General features: G+C 43.9%; 1 protein-coding gene and 1 pseudogene across 3 annotated transcripts in view; both read left to right on the forward strand.

Annotated features, from left to right (window-relative positions):
* The window catches only part of cap2 (cyclase associated actin cytoskeleton regulatory protein 2), a 205646-nt gene that overhangs the window by 160107 nt on the left and 22969 nt on the right, over positions 1-22570 (forward strand). For all 3 annotated transcript variants that reach the window (XM_078241822.1, XM_078241829.1, XM_078241839.1), the window contains exon 8: positions 20039-20204. In XM_078241822.1, coding sequence (XP_078097948.1) covers positions 20039-20204 — 166 coding nt within the window. The remainder of the gene's footprint in view (positions 1-20038; positions 20205-22570) is intronic.
* Positions 15673-15897, forward strand: LOC144481716 (U2 spliceosomal RNA; annotated as a pseudogene).

A 22570-nucleotide genomic window follows, 5' to 3' on the forward strand; every position in this document is an offset into this window, starting at 1 on the left:
GAATGACATTCCTTCCCTTTGATAAATTTAAGGGATACTGACTAAGCTTATGATTTCCTGATGCATGCTCCTGACAGGCAAGGTTCCGTATTGGGGTAGAGTTGGACATATTCCAGAACCTGAATTTTAAAGATGGCGGGGGCTGATCCCCTCCAGCAGTCCTCATGCCATTTCACACTCTAACAAGCATTGATTAGCATAAGGAGGGACCTTCTGCCTTCACTCAGGCAGAAGTTCCACTTTGTAGAGTTGCCAGCCAGCCCCTCCAGGCACAGCGAAGCACTGTTTTTTTATTCATTCGTGGGACATGGGTGTCGCTGGCGGGCCAGCATTTATTGCCCTTCCCTAGTTGCCCTTGGAGGGCAGTTGAGAGTCAACCACACTGGTGTGGGTTTGGAGTCACATGTAGGCCAGACCAGGTAAGAACAGCAGATTTCCTTCCCTAAAGGACATTAGTGAACCAGATGGGTTTTTAAAACAATTGACAATGGTTTCATGGTCATCAGTAAATTCTTAATTCCAGATTTTTTTTAAAATTGAATTCAAATTCTACCATCTGCCGCGGTGGATTCGAACTCGGGTCCCCAGAACATTAGCTGAGTTTCTGGATTAATAGTCTAGCGATAATACCACTAGGCCATCACCTCCACCTCTGAGTGTCAGGACCAGAGGGCAGGCACATGGCAGGGGTCCCAGGGTGGGGAGGATAGGGAATGCCTGAAGGGTCCAGGGATGATCAGGGTCTCAGGGGGATAGGCTGGTGGAGAGGAAGGTCCGGAGGTCACCATCCTTAAGAGGAGAGCAGCCCCGGACAGAATGGGGCTCCTGATGGAGGCGCCCCAACCCTTCCCGCCCAAGATTCAACTCTGTCTAATTTTGCCCTCCTCCACCCCTCCGAACTGTCATCCACCCACCAGGCTGAAAATTAAGGCTGGGCAGGAAATGCTATCAAAGGACATTAACTGGGGCAAGGGTAGACTTCCCATCCCAGACCCTGCCGGTCCCATCATAAAATCACTACCCGGTCAGGGGCAGGCAGGAACCCAGAGGGAATCCTCTCCATTCAATTTCATGCACCATCCCACGCCCAATCCCCCAGAACCTGCGTGAAATTCTGGCCCAGGAGTTATTGATGGAATTGGCATCACAGAAAGCTATTAGCTTGGCACGAGCGGGTGGATTTCTTCACTGCCACAATTTCTCATCCAGCCCTGCCACCTCACCCCACTCCCCTTGGCTGTTCACTCAGATTCAGTTTTTTGACCTTTATTTCTCTTTTTTACTTTATCCTTTCTCTCCTCCATAACAATAACCTTGGGGAGTTTTAACTGTTTAATTCTGGCTTCCAACAGAAGTTGTATTCAATATCCCAAGATTAGAAATTTAGATTTGAAATGGCGACCGGGATTATTAAGAATTTTTGTCAAATGCAAAATGCACAACTGGCTGTTTTGTGCTGTGAAGCGCAGCTTTCTATCGAAGATTGGACACCCATGAGCTGGCACATTTGGCCACTGCAATGACCCTGAGGGTTGAATTTTTAAACAGCCACAGAGGTGAGACCAGAGCCAGACAGGCCCAGTATTCCGACACCCACTCACGTATTTCTTGCAAGTGGCAAGTAGCCATTTTAAGGCCCTAAAAGGGCATATTACGAACACAATAAGGAATTTTCCAGTCATCAGTCATTCCGGTAGGCTCTCAGTGGCAGACCATATAACATTTTTAATCCACCCCATGGCTACAACTGCGAGATGGCCACAGTAGCAGTCTGGCAGCAGCGACCAATATAAATTTAGTTAAAAACTCTTCAGAGAGCGTTTCCATTCTGAGACACCCTCTCTACATATGCTGGGAGCACCTAACTCTCAACTGTGGGGCTGGTGATCTGTGAGTACAGTGAGGCATCCTGATGACCCTCTAGCTTCAGTGCATACTTGTCATCCTTAGCTGGACACTGAGTACATACCCTGACCACTAATCTGCTGGTCAAAAAAAATCACGTTGTGTGTCAACACAATGGTGTATTGGTCAGGACCTGGAAATACGCCCAACATCAGTCAGAAATCCAATTGACAACAGACAGACCAAAGGATCCCACCACCAGCGAACAGCACATCGCTTCCTGCCGCCAAGAAAAATGCTGAGGGGAGGCCAGAGAATCTTGCCCAAAGTTTGACAGAACATTAAACCAACGTTGTGGTATTAAGAAAAGAAACAACTTGTTGAGCAATGTCAAAGCAATAAATTTTGTTAGAAAATGTAATTAATAAAAATTACCAGTGTTTGAGAGGCTCACTCCCAATCTCAGGATGCTCACTCACTCAGTCTCAGCCACTGCGTCAGTGAGTGTGAGTATGTGTTGGTTGTGGTGGTTAGAATGAGTGCAAAACCTGAGACTGGAAGAAAAGCAGAGACAAACACATGTTCTCTCGCACTTACGCTCGCTCTCTTCTCGCTCCCCTGCTGTCACACAGGCTGCAATTTTATTGGTTCGATGGGTAGAGCGAGCCGATAAAATTGCGCAAGAGCCGAGAAATCAGGATCGCGCCAAATTTCCCGGCTCTTGCGATCTTTCCAGAGTCGGATTTCCGGCGCGGTCAGCCTCTCGCCCATTTCCAGTGAGAGGCTGAATAAATTATTTAAATTTATTCTAATCTTCATTTCCATGTGATTAGCAAGCCCAGTGCTCAATCATCCGTGCTCACTTGCCTTTATCACCTTGCTGGGAGAGGTTCTCTCTGGCGAAGAAAACACCTGCTCCCCATGAACGGGGAATATTGCCTCGCCGATAGAACTGGAGGACATTGAGGCCCTCCCTCAGGGAACTCGAGGGCATGGGAGACTGCCCCTTAGGGTTGAGGCTAGCTGCAGCAGCAGAGACCTGACGGCTCTCTGGACACTTAGAATTTTTCTCATGAAATCCACCCACAATCTGTCACACAAACTCGCACTCGAACACTCATATATATACACACACACACAGTCTCACACATGCACTCTCACAAACGTACTCTCTCACACACGCACCTGTGCTTGGAGGAACAGTTCCTTGCAGAATCTTCCACTCCTATATCTGTTTGACCAGTATTTGGAAAACCGGTTCTAGGGCCGCATAGAAGGTCTTCAGGAGCCGGATGTCCAGGTTGGACAAACCTGACTTAGATGTTCTTCTAAGGACTCTGGAGTTCGATTTGAAACCCCACCTTCTGAATCAGATTTGGAAGTGCTTGCAATGAACAAGGCTGCAGCTTCATGCTTACAGCACAGAAGGAAGTAATTCGACCAATTGTCCTTGTACTGAATCAAACCCCTTAACTGGAACTGTCTGTTTTCAACATATTTCCCTTTCCTGTTCTGTATTGTTTCATTGTAACTCATTTGAAATACTTAACTACTTTTTGAATTATTTTATAGTCTGCTTTCATAACTACTTATAGTAAAACACTCCCTAGTCCAATAACCCTGTGTGTGAGGGGGCAAAATCTAATTCTTGAAAGCAGGAGGAATAGTCTTAATAATGTGGGATCTAGCGGTAGCCCTTTCTTCACTCATCCTTCCCCACATATTAGCTGTATCTCAGTGGTAGCTCTCTTACTTCTGAGTCAGAGAGTTGCGCATTCAAGTACCTACTCCAGAGATGTTAGCACAAAATCTAGGCTGACACACCAGTGTAAAACTGAGAGAGTGTTGCGTGTCAAGGTGCTTTTGGATGACTACCCTCTCAGGTGGCCATAAAAGATCCCATGGAACTAATTCAAAGAGCAGGGGAGTTCCTCCCCAATGTTTTGGCCAAAGTTTATCCCTCAACCAGCGTCACCAAATACAAATTATCTGACAATTATCACAATGGGATCTTGCTCTGTGCAAATTATCTGCTGCATTACAATAGTGACAAAACTACTTCATTGACTGTAAAGTGTTTTGAAATGTCTTGAGGTTTTGAAAGTTGCTGCATGAATTCAGGATCTTTCTTATTATTTATATCCATTTCAGACAAAATACAATCTTTCAGTAAAAGGAAAAGAAAGGATATACACAGGCAAGCTTCCCTGTCTGTGCCTTGATCAGCTGCCATTGCCAGGTTTGGGGGGGGGGGGGGGATGGGGGGTGGAATTGGGGAAAGAAAAAAATGCAGAGAATTACTTTGTGTAGCCCTTCTTCCAGCCTGCCTATCTCCACCCACTGCTGTGTTGTTTAACCTTGTTAGGCACGTCTTCCACAGTAAAATCGGAGAATTATTTTAGCTGGTTTTTTCAGCTGTTTGAGTCTTTTCTTTCTGAAATGGGGAGATTGTACATGCATATCTTGAGGATTTGTGAACAGCTGTATCAGCACTTGACGTTGGCATTCCCTCTTAGCTGAGGCACGGCACAGGAGAAGCACCCCAGGTGTTTTATTGTGATTCCAACAAATTCTGTTCTGTTTAATTATGATCCATAAAGCCCAATTAGAAGTGAAATCGTGAATTTCAGATCAGATATTGCACTATCGCAGTACACTAAGGAATCCATAGCTGTTGAGTGGGATGGGGGAACAGGGTGGCGGTGGGTGGAATTGTAATATTAATAGAACATTTTTGAATATCCAAAAACCCTACTTCAGGAAAATGCAGTGATTTTAAGTTTGTCCACGGTTTTGTGCATTTTTCAAATTGCATTTTTGTATTTTAAATCATTTGTAGCATATGTCATCTCATCACATCACAATCCAAAGGACAATCCTATGTCCTTTGTGATGAAAATCTGTGGTTCAGAGGGAGGCCAATTGGCCCATCGAGTCTGCACCAACCATAATTCCACCCAGGCCCTATCCCCATAACCCCATGCATTTACCCTAGCTAGTTCCCCTGACACTAAGGGGCAATTTAGCCTGTCCAATCCACCTAACCCGCACATCTTTGGACTGTGGGAAGAAACCGGAGCACCCGGAGAAAGCCCACGCAGACATGGGGAGAACATGCACACTCCACACAGACAGTGACCCAGGCCACGAATCAAACCCGGGTCCCTGGCGCTGTGAGGCAGCAGTGCTAGCCACTGTGCCACCCAATGGTTTGAAATTTTTGGAACGTGCTTTCCACTCTCCCTCAAAGTAGAACCATCCATAGCAATCCATTATCTAAAGGAGAGTTTAGATAATGCACGTATCTTTGGATGAGAGAAAAGGTTCCATTACATTGCCATTACTATGTGGTTTGGATTCAAGGAGACCAAAGTCAGCACACTTGGGTCCCTCACGAATCCATTGCTCAAACCTTTCTCTCATCCTGATTTTCAGGTCTGCCAGTGGAGTGAGGGAGCCCATTCTAATAGCTTAATGGTGGCTGTCACTACCCCTGCCATCTGGACCGCAGAAGCCCAAAGAAAGTGATGGATACATGCAAGTGATGAGCCTCCAATCTAATATGGACAGGTTCAAATTATATCATTTAAAATCTCCACCTCAATTCTGAGTGATCAGGCCAGCCTTTTTGAGCACAGCACCAGGTTAACTTTGGGCGACAATTTAAAGCAAATGATATTGGATCAAGCACTTCCTGCATTCATATCTCCCAATTATCCTCCTCATTGATTTCAGCCAAATTGGCTGCTTTCAGAAAAACTTGGTCCAGATGCAGTTCAACTATGATCCTTAAAGGGAACACTGCAGGCTACAACCAGGATTGTGGAGCTAGAGAGGAGCAGGAGTGGTTCTCTCCCCCTCCATTGTAGTCCCACAGACTGTTATTGGCCCTTACTGGCTGCCTAATCTTCCTTGGAAATCACTCGCAGTGGAACAGCAATGGAAAATTCCAAGCTACTAGTCAGCGAGCTGAGGGGTGGCCCAGCAAGGGTTCACAGCTCACTGGTCTGTGTTAATCAAATCCCAGGCATGGTTAACAACCCTCCAGGATCGTTCTAGAGTTTTCATGAATTAAATATTAATCTCCAGGACGTTACCACAAGCAACCGCAGGAGATCAATCAAACAGACTTGAAAAAAATCATCCAGTTGAGTGCAATGAAATTTGTTTGGTTACCAGTTGGCTCAGGAAAGTATCGCATCCCGAAGATGGATGTGACCCACGGTGGAAGCATGGTGCGGTTGGAAATGAGAGGTCATGTACTGAAATCTTCAGAAGAGTGTACACCTTAGGCCTGGGGCCAAATATCAGGTGCATCTCAGTCCTAAAATTCCTAACTGGTTCACATGGACCTGTGATTTTCTAGGTGACACAGGTTCCTGGGAATCCTAGGGAAGCTTCCCCAAAGGAGGAATATTCCACTATTGCAATGTGTTGCACATGATACCAAAAACGGAACTAGTAACTGTATCAATCTATAATGTATTGAAAGTCCTGCACTCACTTCCTGTAAATATTACATTTCCTCCTTGCTGCCCTTCTCATATTTTAATATATTCTCTGACCCAAAGTCGGCCCTGACTATTGGGGCAGCAGATGTACAAATCTAAACAAAATTTCAGATTTTCCCTTTTCATTCACACTATTTATGGATTTTCTTATGGATCTATCCCCAAAGGTTTATCCAGGCAGCATGCTGGCACAGTGGTTAGTACTTATGCCTCACAGCACCAGGGACCTTGGGTGACTGTGTGGAGTTTGCATGTTCTCCCCGTGCCTGCGTGGGTTTCCTCTGGGTGCTCCGGTTTCCTCCCACAGTCCAAAGATGTGCAAGTTAAGTGCATTGACCATGCTAAATTGCCACAGAATGTCCAAAGATTAGGTGGATTACCCACGGTAAATATGCAGGGTTACAGGCAGTGAGATGAGCTGGATAAGATGCTCTTTCAGAGATTCGATGCAGACTTGATGGGCCAAATGGCCCCCTTCTGCACTGTAGGAATTCTATGCATTTAATATGCAATTTCTTGATTCACTTTATAGACAGTGAAAGGTTGAGTTTTGTAGCACTTGTTGGGAGCTGCGAGACTTCCTAAAGTTTGAAAATGGCACCTGTGATTCACATGTAATGTGAAGCACACTGGATACCATATTATGAAGGGGTTTGTGCATATTTACCTAACAACCGTAAGAACCATGGAAAGAAGCAAGATCATTCACCAATCAGTGTGCAACACTGATTTGATACTAGTGTTTTACAGAGCTGTACATGACTCTGAGTGGAAGCTTCTTCTGATATAATGGAAATTGAGACATTGACCTTCAGACATTACATCATGATTGGCTCCAGGTGGAGGTGGAGTGCCCATTCCACACTGGAAAGGATTGGATCCAAGCTCTATGCAAAGCCCTTTGCCAAGTTGATGGCTTTTCCATGCTTTATGATATTAATTACATACTTCCTGGCAGGATTTCCAGTGCATCAAGAATTTGGGTGTCTACAGAATCTTCTGTAGTCTGGCCATTTAAAAACCTCATTGGAGTCCTTTGAAGTAGAGTGTGACCAAACCCTCTGGTGAGTTGGCACCTGTCCTACCCTTTTCCCTGGCTCTTGCGCACTTGTGCCTGGTTTCTCATCACATGCAGATCCCACCTCTTAAAATACGTGCAGTATTAATACCAAATTGGTAGCTGCATTGGTGAGAATGACGGTGTCTCTTCATGTTGACAGTCTCCTGCTGTTTCTCCACTTGCAGAATGAGTGATGGGATTGCGGTGGATGAGTCAATGTGGTGAATTAGTAGGATATGGTATTGAAGATAAAATCACTGACCTTACTGGTATAGTCCTGGCATTGACCTACGCAGCTTTCTCTTTCCACTACCTGCTGAACATGAGTCTGGAGGGCCTTCTGTCCCCGTGAGTATAGAGGACATACTCCCTCTGTTGCAACTCTTCCATCAAAACCTCGAGCACAGTAACAGAGAACTTGGTGCATGCTGTCCACCTTGGTCAGCTGTTGTTGACAGGGTCAGCCATGACTCATTTGGTAGCACTCTCACCGCTGAGTCATAAAATTGTGGGTTCAGGGACCATTCCAGGTCATGATAAAACAGTCCAGTGCAGTTCTGAGGGAATGCTGAACTGTTAGCGGTGCCATCTTTCAGATCAAACGTTAAACAGAGGCTCATCTACTTAGTGAATGTAAAAGATCACATGGCTCTATTTTGAAGAAGAGCAGGGGAGTTATTCTAGGTGTCCTGGAAAATATCCTTCAATCAACATCACAAGAAATAGATTATCTCATATTTATCCCATTTCTTCTTCTGGGAGCTTATTGAGTGTTTTCAATGTGCTCTGGGACATCCTGAGGTTGTGAAAGGCACTATACAAATGCAACTGTCCTTTTTTCACTTTCAAAACTCTCCCAGCTTCTATTCCAGATGCAATGCACCTTCACTTTCAGAGCTGCACACTGGCTTTAAGAAGCTGTAAGCACTCATGACATCAGGACCCCTGTATGTAGCCAGTGAACAGCATGCAGAGTGCTGGCTGCATGCAGTAATCATTTAAAACATCTCCGAGCCTGAATTTAACATCTTGCCTGCATTGTAGTGAATTAGTACAAATTATTCACACATTGCAATCCCTGTTCCTGCTTTCTGAGGTTATCCAGTTTAATCCCACAACTGATCATATTGTACTTTTCATTTAGATTTCTAGTATTTTCAGGATTTTACTCTTATTTGAATTAACATCAATTTTTTCATGTGCACAGTTTCGGGCTTCAGCCTTAACATAGGGCCAGAATTCTCCGACCTCGATGCCCCCGCTACCACTGCCAATAAGAACGGAGAATTTGGTGCTCAGCCAAATCTCCATTCACAGCAGCGAGACCGGATAATGCCAGCCACGGGCAGAGTTGGAGAGAATTCCGGACAAGGTCTTAATAATTCTGACTGAAAAGTGTGGGAATAGCAGCAATTAAGGGCTTGCTTTATTTCCCTGAATTTTGGAAGGGAGTATTTGAAAGGTGCATTAAACCCAGGGATTTAAATTTTGGTCAGAAGTCATGACGGAACTCAAAATGATCTGGAAAATCATGGCCTGTAATTACAAAAAGATGTATGAAGGGTTGCAATTTTCAGAACCTCATGGAAAATGTCTTTGAACCATGATACTGTATAAAGTTTTATATGTTTGTGTGTGTACGTATATAATTCTTGAATTAGTATATTGAATTGAACTGACCTGAGCCGAACCGTTCTGAATTGTTCTTGTTGCTCGATCCATGGGACTAAAGAAAGCTCTTTATGTAAGTGACAGACAATGCAAACTGGTGTCGGAGCGGCTGTTCCCTGAGGGTAATGCACAGGGTTTTATAATTTGGAATTTCCTGAATTGCCTCAGTAAAGCAAACAGTTGATGTAATAAAATCCCATTAACAATAGAACTCGAAAAATAAGCAAATTAGTGTAACTTCCCTCCCCAATTTCACTCATTGATACAAAGTGTGCATCGGCTTGTCAAAGAATGCAAAACAGCTCTCTTTGGGATTGGGATCCTCAAAACAACTGGTACAAAAAGAAAAGATGTGCAAAAATTGAAGTAAGAACAGAAACAGGAAATGCACTGTGTCATGTCCGGCAGCTGACTAATCTATCTTTTATTACCAATATTTTCTGTTTTTATTAGTTGTGTCCTGCCTGATACTGTCTGAGGTGCAGTTGAAAAGAAAGTCAGTGAAAAAATACCACGAAGGAGCCTGTTATTTTAGGCAGTTGCCCATCTTGCTTGTTCGCTTGACTTAGTAGCACCGCATTTCGGAGTCAGAAAATGGGAGGTTCATACCCCAGTCCAGCACTTGAGCCACATACTCTATGCTGACATTTCTATGTGAAACTGAGGGAGTGATGTATTGTTGTTTGGGTGAAACATTAAAGGAGCCTGTTTTGGTGGCAATTCTTCAAATAAGGACATTAAAATCTCTTGGTGCCTTGGCCAATATCCATCCCAGCTCACTCCACCAGAACAGATTAACCTGCCTTTCATTTCCATGCTGTTTGTGGAATCTGCCTCTCAACAAAATTGGCTACGGTGTTTATCGACATTTACTGTTTCATAAGCGGTTTGTTGCTGACAAAGAGCTTTGGGATATACTGAGAATGTGAAAGGTGCTACATAAATGTACATTTGTCTCTTGTTTAAGATTGCTATGCCAGCTATTTAATTTCAAACTGACCTTCTCCCTTCATTGAGTTCTAGCACTGGAAAATGTAACAAATTATCCGTTTACTTTATCATTGTTGAAACAACTCTTATAGGGTGATGTAAAATATCCCTTCCTATGTTCTAATCTACTGCCATCCAAAACATTTACAAAGAATGGCACTGAAATAGCAGAATATTAGGCGTTGAGAACGTGTAGTGAGGAGAACCTTTAGAAAACATGAGAAGTGGTGATATATAAATCCAAATCTTCATTACTTCCCCTTTTCTTTGTCTCCTCTTCTATCATTCATTTTTAATTTTTATTTTTTAATTGTCAATATTTCCTGGTATTGCAATTCCTGATTCTGTTGTATTTTAGTGAACATTCACCCTGTGCAAGTGGATTTGAATAAAACAGTACAGCACTATTAAAAATACAGCCAAACAGAAGCCTGTGTCAAGGAGGTTCATGTGACTGGTTGGATATTGTTAATTGTGTAGAGTTAATGTAGTGGTTATGGGCACCTGGGGACCTGACAATACACAACAGACGCTGATGAAATGTTTATGTTCTTAGTAAATAATTCCTACTGAGCAATTCTTTGTTCACTCTCCAAAGACCATTTACAGCCCCAAAAAAGTAGTCGGCTGCTGTTCAGCTGTTAACTTGCAAGGGTTGTATGTCACTGGCTGCTGTGTTCAATTGAAACAGGTGGTCTTATAATGGGACAGTGAGTGGGTACTCACTTCATTTTGTTTTCAGTGAAGAAATGCCTTAACAAAAGGCTTGTGTTTAATGTAGCTGTACACCTGCTCAGTGAGTCTGTTGGGTAAAGAGCTGAGTCCCTGGCCAGAATTTTCCAGCCCCTCCCGCCAGTAGGATCTTCCGATCCCTCCGAAGTCAGTGGACTTTTGGAATGACTTGTCGGTGCTGGAGCCAGATAATCCTAGCCTCTGATTCTCCTGAAAGATCATATTTTCCAAGAGGGTCAAAGAATCAGGTTTACAAAAACCTACATGGATCATTCGTCAAAGAGACAGCTTTTGGTAAACGAACACCCTTGCTGGTTATGTTGTACAGATTATGGTATTAAATCAGTGATTTCCTATTGGATATCTCCTTATACAAGTGGTAGTTCCCAATGACTGGCATTCTGCATTCAACAAATATCCCCCAGTGTTTAATCATACAATCCTTATCACATTTTCTAATTATTTTTGTATGTTCTGAAATTGTTTCAGTAAAATTTCAATATCAAGCGTTTAAATTGTAATTGTACAGGATGTCAGTCTTGGCAATGTGGTACCACACTACTTCAAGAGGTCATGTGTTCAAGTCCCAGTCCACACACCTGAACACATTGTGCAAGTCAACACTCCAGTGCAGTAATGAGGTAGAAGATGCTGCCATTTGGATCTGACATTAAACTAAGGCCCCATCTGCTCTCTTAGGTGGATGTGTAAGATCCCATGGCATTCTTTCAAAGAAGAACGGGAAAGTTGGCCAATAATTATCCCACAGCTAGCATTATTAAAACAGATTAAACTAATCTTATTACTGTTTATTGGGGCTTGCTGTGCAAATTGGTTGACCCGTTTCCTACATTACAACAATGATTACTTCAGAAATATTTATTTGGCTATAAAATGCTTTGGAATATCCAAAGATTGTGAAAGGTGATATATTATTGCCAATGTTATCTTTCTTACTTTCCTTCATCTTACTATTTTATTACAAAGTTGTTTGAGCTGAGGTACATTTCCACAGGCTCTAGTGCGATTGCACTGCACCAGTGCAGTCTTCGGATGCCTGAGGAACAGGGTGTTCGAAGACCGAGGCCTCAAATCCAGCACCAAGCTCAAGGTCTGCAGAGCAGCTGTGGTTCACGCCCTTCTATATGCATCAGAAACATGGACAATTTGCATTGGACACCTCAAATCCCTGGAGAGATATCACCAACGTTGCCTCCACAAAATCCTGCAAATCCATTGGCAGGATAGGCGTACCAATGTGAGTGTCCTCTCCCAGGCCAGTATCTAAGTGTTGAGGCATTAGTCACACTCGGCCAGCTGCAATGGGTGAGCCACATTGTCCACATGCCTGACACAAGACTCCCGAAACAAGTGCTCTACTCTGAACTCCACAATGCCAAGCTAACACTACAAGTGCACTCTGAAAGCCTCCCTAAATAAATGCAACAACTCCTTCAACACATGAGAATCACTTGTCTTACAGCGTACAGACCCGAGAAGAAGCATCCGTAAAGGTGCCAATCACCTTGAGCGCCACCAAATGGAGCACGCAGAGGTCAAGCATTATCAGCAGAAAGACAATTCAGAGCATCCCAAACCTGTGGCAGAGTCTACAACTCGAGGATTGGACCATTCAGCCACCGCAGAACCCATCTCCTTTGAGTGGAAACAAGTCATCCTCAACCCTGATTGGCTGCCAAAGAAGGAAAGCCTTCATTAATCCCTCCCCCATGCCTACACGTAGTCCTCCTTAATCCTGAGCCTGGATGGGGAAATTACAGTAGATAGAGCCATACAATTGAGTTTGTGCATATCTATCCATTCTAATAGGGTCTCCGTGTTGGAATGTTGATTGGTGCCCTATTGTCCTGGACTGGCTTGAGGCATTGAACCCAGTTATAGTACACTTACCTAGGACATGATCAGCTTATTCAATACAGTCCAGAGATGGTACTTATGGCTTAGCAAACTAATAGTTGTTCCTGTTCACTGTGCTATTGGGGGGTGGGGGTAGGAATTCAGGGACAAGAGGGAAACCTGGCAGGTCCCTTGCTCAGGCCTCGGATGGAAGAGGTGTGTTGGGCACTCATTGGCTTCCTCCACCCGAATGTCCCCTTCTCGCCTGGCTTTGCCATCAAGACCCTTACACACCTAGTCATCCACCCATCAAGTCTTCAATCCCCTCTCTTCTGCTCCCTAGTGGGAAATCCCAGGCTTACCTGATCCTGTGGGCTTCTGCACTCAGTTTGTTGGGACTGCTTGCAATCCCAGCAGTGACCACGACTCCTGATGGCACTGCTGGGACTACATATCTGTCAGCCAGTAGATTTGCTGACAGCTCTCTGAGGCAGGTCTCTTTTCCATGTGAGAGGCGGAAGGCCCACCTCCAGCCAATTAACAGTCCCCAGAGCATCAAATGGCTGCAGAGCAGTCTCTTCAGGTGGGAAGTGTAAAAACAAAACGCAAATGGAGTTTGTGTGAATTGTTCCACTCTGCTCCTATTGCACACTGTAGGTTATAACAGTTTCAACATTGTAATCTAGCCAAACTACAGCTGCTGAATCAGTTCACCAAACCTGTCTTTGATGTTGATGTGAATCAAACTGCTGAGGGCACCCAGTGTATTGGAATGGAATCCTGGGTTTAACTAATGTACAGGAGAACAGTGCTGAGGAAATCCAGTGTATTGGCGACCATGTGAGAGAGAGGTTTATATATTGTAGTCAGGTTATGGCTCTATGGGCCCAATTTTAGGCGCAAAAACTTGGTAAAGTCAGGCGTGAGGCGAGTAACACAATACGCGCCCGCCTCCACACCGGTTCCCCCTTTACCAAGGCCTGAAAATGGCACGATCGAGACTGCGCCTTAAACGGGCGCAACGGCCATTTAAATGCATTTTAATTTACTTAATGGGCTGCCTGCCCAACCTTACCGGCACTTCCCCCTTTACCATCATGTTCGCCCATCTAGAATCGGCGCGAAAGAGACGTGCTCCACAAAAGTCCGATTTGGGCTCTCCAGTTAGTAAGGAGGTAAGTGCCAAGCGTCTGACGGCTCTCTGCTTGAGATCGGTTGGCGTTGCGGGGGGTGGGGGGAGTGGAACTAACGGCTCTCTGCTTGAGATCGATTGGGGGCCGGGAAGGGGGGGGTCTGCTGCCACTCTGCCTGAGATCAGCGAGGGGGAAGGGGGGGTCCGCTGCCCCTCTGTGATCAGTGAGGGAGAAGGAGGGGTCCACTGCCACTCTGCCTATTATCAGTGAGGGGGAAGGGGGGGTCCGCTGCCATTCTACCTGAGATCAGTGAGAGGGAAGGGGGGTTCCGCTGCCATTCTGCCTGTGATCAGTGAGGGGGAAGGGGCGGTCCGCTGCCATTCTGCCTGAGATCAGTGGAGGGGGGAAGGGGCCCTCGATCGGTCTGGGTGGCGGAGGGGGTGGGGGTGATAAGAGAGTCAGTAATGTTATGGGGATGGGGCAATGTTTGTGGGGGCCAGGAGAAGGCATTGTCCGGCCCAGGAGCAATGTGGCAGGGGAGCCGCATTCTATCAGTTTTTTTCTGCGCATGTGCAGTTGGAGGCGCCGATCAGAGCTGCAGGATTTTGAGCGCGTTAACCCCCACTCGCAGGCTTCTGCAGCGCGATTCAGAACTGCTGATATTTTTTCAGGCAGAGTGCGTATGGGGGTGCCTGAGAATGGGTCTAAAAGTCAGATCTGAATCACTCCCAGTTTCAAGTCCACCCAGCACTTAGAATCATACCTCATGGGTTTGGAGATTTGCTCCCCCAGCAACTGAAGTGGCTCGGTGATCCACCTCGTAAGAGTTTCCTGATGGAGTTTCTAGTGATATAACCAAGGTTGTGGTAAGAGGTGGTGGAAATGCTTTCTATGTGCGTGCCTCCCCTGACAATGAAGGAGACACAACCCAAATCTTTCCAATTATCCACAGAAGAGGAGAGATTGCAGAGGGACATGGGAAGGAAATGTAAATGTCAGATGAAAATAAATAACTGCAGTATATATATTTGGAACCTAACGTGGCGTGAAACAAATTAGCAGTTGTAAGTTTTATATTTGGCAACTTTTCAATATACGATTCTAAAGAAATGGCTTTAATTTACATTCAAATGTATCAGATGCAGTACATATCCTTGACTATATTATGTAAGAAGAGCATATCAGGTCCAGTCCACCCCTCTGGGGGCCTCCTAAAATTCTTACAAATAACAAATTAAATGACAGCTACTGTGAGCACAGAGATCAGTCTGGTGAACTATGGGTAACAGCTGTTGCAAACACAAACAGCTGAGGTAATCCTGTAAAGCTATGGCTTTTGCAGATGACGGTACACAGTCGCCTGATAAGCCCTAACTATTCTTTCTATCAGGGCCTTCAATTGTTACTCAGCCTCAGGCACAAAGCTCTGATTTCTACGCATCAGGGGCTTTTAGTGAGCCAATGAGAGACATTGATGACTGCTGCCTACATGGTAACTCCCAGCAAGTTCCTGACTGGGCACTTGCAGCTGACTGGCTGATAGTTACTTCACCTGACACCCAGCACACGTCTGTTTTAAATTAGTTTTGACACCGAGAGGAAACAAAGCCTTTGGTAGAAGCAAAAGGGGATCTGGAGGCGGAAGGGTTGACACGTAGCAAAAGCTGGATTAAGAATTCTTGGGGCTTTGAACATCAAGAACCTGCAGGAGTCCTTACACCCTCACCAGCACACCCTTCCCACACATTATAGCACAAACATTTAAGTAAAATGTAACAAGATATGGGTTTATAGAATATCTATGCACTGTATATAGAAAATGGTATCAAAATGCTGTTTACTACAGTTACATTAAGTAAATTTGTAGGGACCCCTCATTTCTCGGCCTTTTGGCTAAGATCAAGCGTAGAATCAAGTGTGCGATGAGAAGTAATGCCTGTTCTTCTCAGCTTAAATCTAGTATATCCCTTTTATGGTACCATGAATTGGATTCAATTTGAATTTGAGTTTGTTTTTTGGAGGAGACAAGGAGATGGATTAGGGGCTTGCCCAGTTCACTCTGCACACTGGCTTTGTAACTGAGATAGGAATAAAATTTTAAAATATATACACATATATATGTAGGGACCCCATACTAAGTCTTCTAACCACAAGCCCAATTAGCCACTGCATTAATTCACCTTGCACAAAGTTTCATTACAAACAGTTTGCATTTATATAGTGCCTTTAAAGTAGTAAAAATATTCCTAAGTGCTGTACAAACAGATAATGTGACGAAGTTTGACTTTAAACTATGCAAAGTAATGTTAAAATATGTGATCAAAAGCTTGTTTTAAAGAGCAGCTGAAGGAAGAGAGAGAGGTGGAATTCCAAAGCTGATGGCCTTGGCAGCTGAAGGTACAACCACCAATGGTATAATGATTAAAGTTAAGGAATCACAAGAGGCTAGAACTGGAGTAGTACAGAGAACTGGAGATTTTGGGACTGGAGGAGGTTGCAAAAAAAGGGAAGGGATGAGGCCAGGGGGTACTTTGAACACACCAATGAGGACTTTAAAATCAAGATGTAGCTTAACCAGGAATCAGTGTGTTATATGGGTGGCACGGTAGCACAGTGGTTAGCACTGCTGCTTCACAACTCCAGGGACCTGGGTTTGATTCCTGGCTTGGGTCACTGTCTGTGTGGAGTTTGCACATTCTCCTTGTGTCTGCGTGGGTTTCCTCCGGGTGCTCCGGTTTCCTCCCACAGTCCAAAGATGTGCGGGTTAGGTTGATTGGCCATGCTAAAATTGCCTCTTAGTCCTGAGATGAGTAGGTTAGAGGGATTAGCGGGTAAATGTGTAGGGATATGGGGGTAGGGCCTGGGTGGGATTGTGGTTGGTGCAGACTCGATGGGCCAGATGGCCTCTTTCTGCACTGTAGGGTTTCTATGATTCTATGATATCAGCGAGATCAGGGATAATGGTGAACAGTACTTGATGGGAGTTGGGATACGGGCAGCATAGTTTTAGATGAGCTCAAGTTTAAGTATTGAAATAGCTGAGTACGGATGTGACTATGGTTCAGTAGCAGATGTGCTGAGATAGGAATGGAGACAGGCTATCAAAAATTGTTGGCTGCTTCAGAATTTTTGTATTCATAGGGCCCTGTCTTGCTCAATTATTTAAAATTCACTCCTGTAAAGACTCTTTTGTTTTAATTGTACAGTCAGATTGTTATCTTTTGTTTATACATGGAACTATTTATGCATTAGATATAGGATTTGTCTACATACACAATAATTCAACTTGAACTGTTTCATTGTGAGCCATAGGAAACTGAAAAATAAATTAACAAGGAGAATCTCCGGACACACCATCCTCACTTGGAATTACATCGCTGTTCTTTCACTGTCACTGGGTCAAAATCCTGGAACTGCCTCCCTAACAGCCATGTGGGTGTACCTACCTCACACAGACTGCAGCGGTTCAAGAAGGTGACCAACCGCCACCTTCTCAAGCGCAGTTAGGGATAGACAATGAAAATGCTAGCCTAGCCCGTGATGCCTACATCCAATGAAATATTTTTTTAATAAATGCTAGTTACGAGAGCACTCATGTTAACTTGCACTTAATAACTGACCCATTAACCTAGGTCTTGTGTTGCACCAAAACAAAGTACCTTCATACGGCTAAGGCTCCATGAGGAATGACTAATTTGATAATCAGTTTTAACAAGTAATGTATATTACTTGTATAAATGTAATGCAAGAATGTGGTGTACTTATTAAACCCAATTTGTCTACAACAATTACACCGCAACAATTTGCTAAGACTTCTTGACAGTACCTCCTAAACCTGCAACAACCGCCACCTGGAAGGACAAGGGCAGCTGGTGCATTGAAATAGCATCACCTCCCAAGGTTTCTACTAAGTCGCAAACCATTCCAGTTTGAACATATGTTGCCATTCCTTCAGCGTCTTTGGGTCAAAATCCTGGAACTCCCTAGTTAACAGCACTGTTAGAGTATCTGCACCTCCTGAATTGCAGTGATCAAGAAGAAAGCTACAACGACTTTTTCATGGGTAATAAAATGCTGTCCCATGTCAGTGTCTATCAAAGCCTGAGAATTAATATATTAATAGAGGAAAGTTCCTTTGTGGGGAGGGGGGTGTGCAGGGGGAATCATATGCTTAGTAATCATATTCACCAATAACTAGTCCTTAATACATGAGTTTGTTACTTGGTTTTTTTGTGCTTTTACTTCAGATTCTTTGCTTTATAACCAGCTCATGAGGATGCTTGCTCAATCTCATTTACTCCTGATAGTTCTATTCATTACCAAAACACTTGATTGGCCAAATGCTCACTCTACCTATGTCACAAGCATTTCCACAAAATTGTGCCACAGGCCTTCACGGACATCAGTTTCACTCATGCATTGTGTTTTATTTTAAATTGATGAGGGCTAGACAGTGATGAAGTAGTTGATGGCTGGTGCCTGCGAGGTAACTAGGCATCACCACTAGATTGGTTGCATATAAGAAATAGCAAGCTTGAGGTCATTTGGGCCTCCAACCTGCTCCGATTCAGTAATATCATGGTTGCTATGATATTGGCCTTAGTGCCACTTTCTTGCCTGCTACTGCCCCCCTGCCCATAACTCGTAACTGCCTTGTAGATCAAAATTCTGTCTAACAAATTTAATTGACAGATACCTCCTCAACCATTTGCTTAAAAATGGGAGTGATTTCAGCCTGGAATAGCAGCTGGAAGACATTATAAACAAATTTTAATTGACACACGAGGGGAACAGGGCATTTATAAAAGGAAACTGTGCCATGATTTCTTTTGCATCTGCACAAGAGGACAGATGAAGCTTCAGTATAATGGGTGGGATTTTCCAGGCGTGCTCGCCTTGAAACCAGAAAATCCCGCCTGAGGTCAATGGATGGGCAGAACGGAAAAATTCGCCCCAATGTCTCATTCTTCAGACAGTGCAGCACTCCCTCAGTACCACACTGGAGTGTCAGCCTAGATTTTGTGCGCAAGTCTCTGGAATGGGATTTGAACACACGAATGACTCAGAGGTGAGAGTGCTACCTTTAGGTGAAAGTAGTGATTAGGGCAGTTTCTTTCAGGTGTATTCTCTGCAAATTGTATCATAAAGTAAGATACAAAGCGTAGTCTTGTGCATGGCGGTTCATTCAAGATTCAGCCTGTGCACTATGGTGATAAGTCACTGGCCAAGATTTTCTCCAAAATCGGCAGAGATGGATGTTGGGTGGGAAGAGCAGCATTGAAGCCACGGACGGCGAAGGCAGCTTTCTCTGCCATATAGCGCAGGACTTAGAAAAAAGAAACTTGAAGTCAAGGTTCCGTGACGTATAGCTGGCAGGGCAGACTCTGATTCGCCCACACGGCCAGCAACTCAGATGATCCAGGGTACCATTTTTAAAGGCTGCCCCAGCGCACAGCAAACAAACCAGTTCACCCAGGTGTACCCTTGGCAGCCCCTGACACTACCCTGGCATCAGGCTGGCAGTACCATGGCAAAACCCCCTGGGCACTCACTTGAGTTCTCCTGGGAGTAATGCTCGCCTGGTGCACATCTTCAAAGATCCATCGGGCTGCATGCCTTCATGGATGGATTTTTTTCATGTGGGCTGATGATTCTGGCGTATGGGTCCGATAATATGTAAATTTATTATAATGACGTTCCTGTCGTTGAACATCGGAATACGCAGTATGTCACTGATGAGAGGGAGGGGACAATCGTGTCATGCTTTCACGCCAACGTAAAACGTGACTTTGCACTTCTTGCAATATTTTCCACTCCCATCGCCGAACCCGTCCAACAGGAGTGGAATGTCCTAGTCACTGTTACTGCAGACTCTGGCAGAAAGACTGGGGAAATGGGAAGCGAAAGAGGAGAGGGCACAGAAAGTAGTCATGAAAATTGAGAAACCTGTTAGGAGAAAGTAAAGAATTACAAATCACCAAACAATTACAAGTCCAAATCACTGATTCAGTACTGACTAAGCATTCCTTGACTGGAGTACATTTACTGTCTAAATTCACTTTTCTTTAGTGGGGTGGTGACAATACATTATTTTGCAGAACAGCAGGCCTGCAGTTTGCTGAAGTGAAAATGAGATGAAGATGCCGTGCAGTCATTTTAGGATGAATAATGAACTGTCGAGTGCCAAATCTCATGCTGTTACAATAGCAGCTGAAAGTTTGTCTTTCCTATGTTTTCAGGGCCTTGCCACTTCTACACCGTCTTGTGGACCTTGTCCCCCGCCTCCACCTCCTCCCCCTCCTGGGCCCCCTCCAGTTCTACTGTCGGAAACATCAAAAGATGAGGCATCTGAGGCACGTTCCCAACTCTTCGCTCAGCTTAATCAAGGAGAGGGAATCACTAAAGGTGGGAATATCAGCATAATTATCATTATCTTCACATGACTGGGGAGCAGGATTGCCAGATGTTATCAGCAATATTTTGTTATTAACTTGGCCACTGCATATTTACAAACAAGTGTTTTAAGCACAGTCTCGTTCAAAAATAGATCATTTGTAGCTGTATTACTCCATTCTGTTGTTTTAAATGGCAGCTTGCAGAACTATGGGTATATCGACAAGCCACTCAATCTAATAAGATGTCTGTAATAAAAGCAGAATCCTGCAAATGCTGGAGATCTGAAATAAAAGCAGAAAGTGCTAGAAAACCTCAGCCGGTCTAGCAGCATCTGTGGAGAGAGAAACAAGAGTTCAGGGCCAGGTCTCGAACACCCCACCACCAATGCCAGCAGAACTGGAGAATCCCAGCCACAGCCAAGATTGGAGAATTCCAGTCCACGTTTCGAGTCCAGTATGATTCTTCTTCAGGACTCCTGAACTATCAGTTGGACTAGTGATCTGGTAACGTGAGCTCAAATCTCAACATAGCAGTTGGAGAATTTAAATACCATTGATTAAATAAATTGGGAGTGTGATTTTAAAGAAAAGCTGGTATCAGTAATTGTGACCATGAAATTCCTGCATTGTTGTAAAAACCCAATTTGGTTCACTAATGTACTTTAGGGAAAGAAATCTACGATCCTTAACTGGTTTATCCTACATGTGACTCTACATGCACAGAAATGTGGTTAATCTTAAACTGTTCTTTGAAATAGCCTAGCAAACTATTAAGTTGTATTGAGGTGAGCAATAAATGCTGGTCTTGTGAGGGACTCTATTTCACCTTTGTTGTTTTTATATACGGTTACTGCTTAAAAGCATCTGCGCATGAGCAGTCATTTCTAAGTTGCACATTGAAACCTATTTGCAACTGATGGACCTTCTTCACAAGCTGTGAGGGATAGCTACAGACAAATGGATTGAAGAAAACCACATCAGTGACCTATATGGGCAGGATTATCTACCAAAGACCATTGCTGTGATTTTGCACCCGCGTTCGCCACAAGCGCAAACAGCTCAGGAAATGAGAATCTTGTCAGCGAGATCTTACTTTCCAATTCACCCCACTCCCACCCCAGTCCTTGAGGCCCTGTAAAATCCCAGCCGTAACTCTCTTTGTCTCTCCACAGGTGCTGCCAGAGCTGTTAAGTATTTCCAGCATTTTCTGCTTATTTTACACACTCCTAGCATCTGCAGTACATTGACTTTGTATGGGATCTTATTGTTGGTCTTGCTCAAAGATTTCCAAATGCTAAGTGGTATATTTTAAAGAAATTAAAACACACGTCTATTAGAATAACTATCTCAAAAATGCCTCCTGGTGCTTCACAGAGAATTAATTACATTGTGCAGTTGCTGTTGTCATGCTGGTCAATGCAGCCCCTGCATTGTGCACAATAACAATGTGTTTTGATGGCTTTGGTTGGGAAAAATATTTGCTCCAATACTGCAAGAACCCCCAGCGTTTCAAAGAATGCTGCAAGATCCTTATGGTCCTTCGCAACTAATGATGGCGCCTCAGCTTATTGTCTCAACAAAAAGAACAATACACCTCTAATAGGGGCAACACGGTGGCACAGTGGTTAGCACTGCTGCATCACAGTGCCAAGGACCTGAGTTTGATTCCCAGCTTGGGTCATTGTGCGGAGTTTGCATGTTCTCCTCGTGTCTGTGTGGGTTTCCTCCAGGTGCTCTAGTTTCCTCTCTCAGTTCGAAAGACGTGCTGGTTCGTTGCATTGGCCATGCTAAATTCTCCCTCAGTGTACCTGAACAAGCACCAGAATGTAGCGACCAGGGGGTTTTCACAGTAACGTCATTGCAGTGTTAATGTAAGCCTACTTGTGACATTACTAAATAAACTTTTTTTTAAAATTTAAAACTTTAATAATGGAGCGCTCCTACAGTAGTGCACCAAAGTTAAATGTTTTACAGGCAGTGATAAAAGCTGTGCAACCTTCTGAGACAAAAGTTCCATCCATCCAACTTGATCATTTTGAAGTTTGTAATTTATTAATTAAAAGATTAAATAATTAAAAGTGGATGAAACAGGTGTACCCGCTAATATTTTAGAAAGTTTTGTGGGTATCATTAAATAAAGAGAAATTTGGGACAGTATGGAAAGGCTAGTCTTTCCTGATGTATAACTTAAAATGAGAACTTTTGAAATTAGAACTATCACTCCATGTAAATTTATCAACTTTAACACAAGTGACACAAGGTTGTGCTAAATTAAGATAAAAGATCAGCTGTAAAAGATTTCAAATAAAGAGAAGCTTCTTTACACAGGGAGTTGTGAGGCTGTGAAATCCACTTTCAATTTTAACGATTGAGGCA

This window comes from Mustelus asterias, chromosome 2 (genome assembly GCF_964213995.1).
Source record: "Mustelus asterias chromosome 2, sMusAst1.hap1.1, whole genome shotgun sequence".
Classification (NCBI taxonomy): domain Eukaryota; kingdom Metazoa; phylum Chordata; class Chondrichthyes; order Carcharhiniformes; family Triakidae; genus Mustelus; species Mustelus asterias.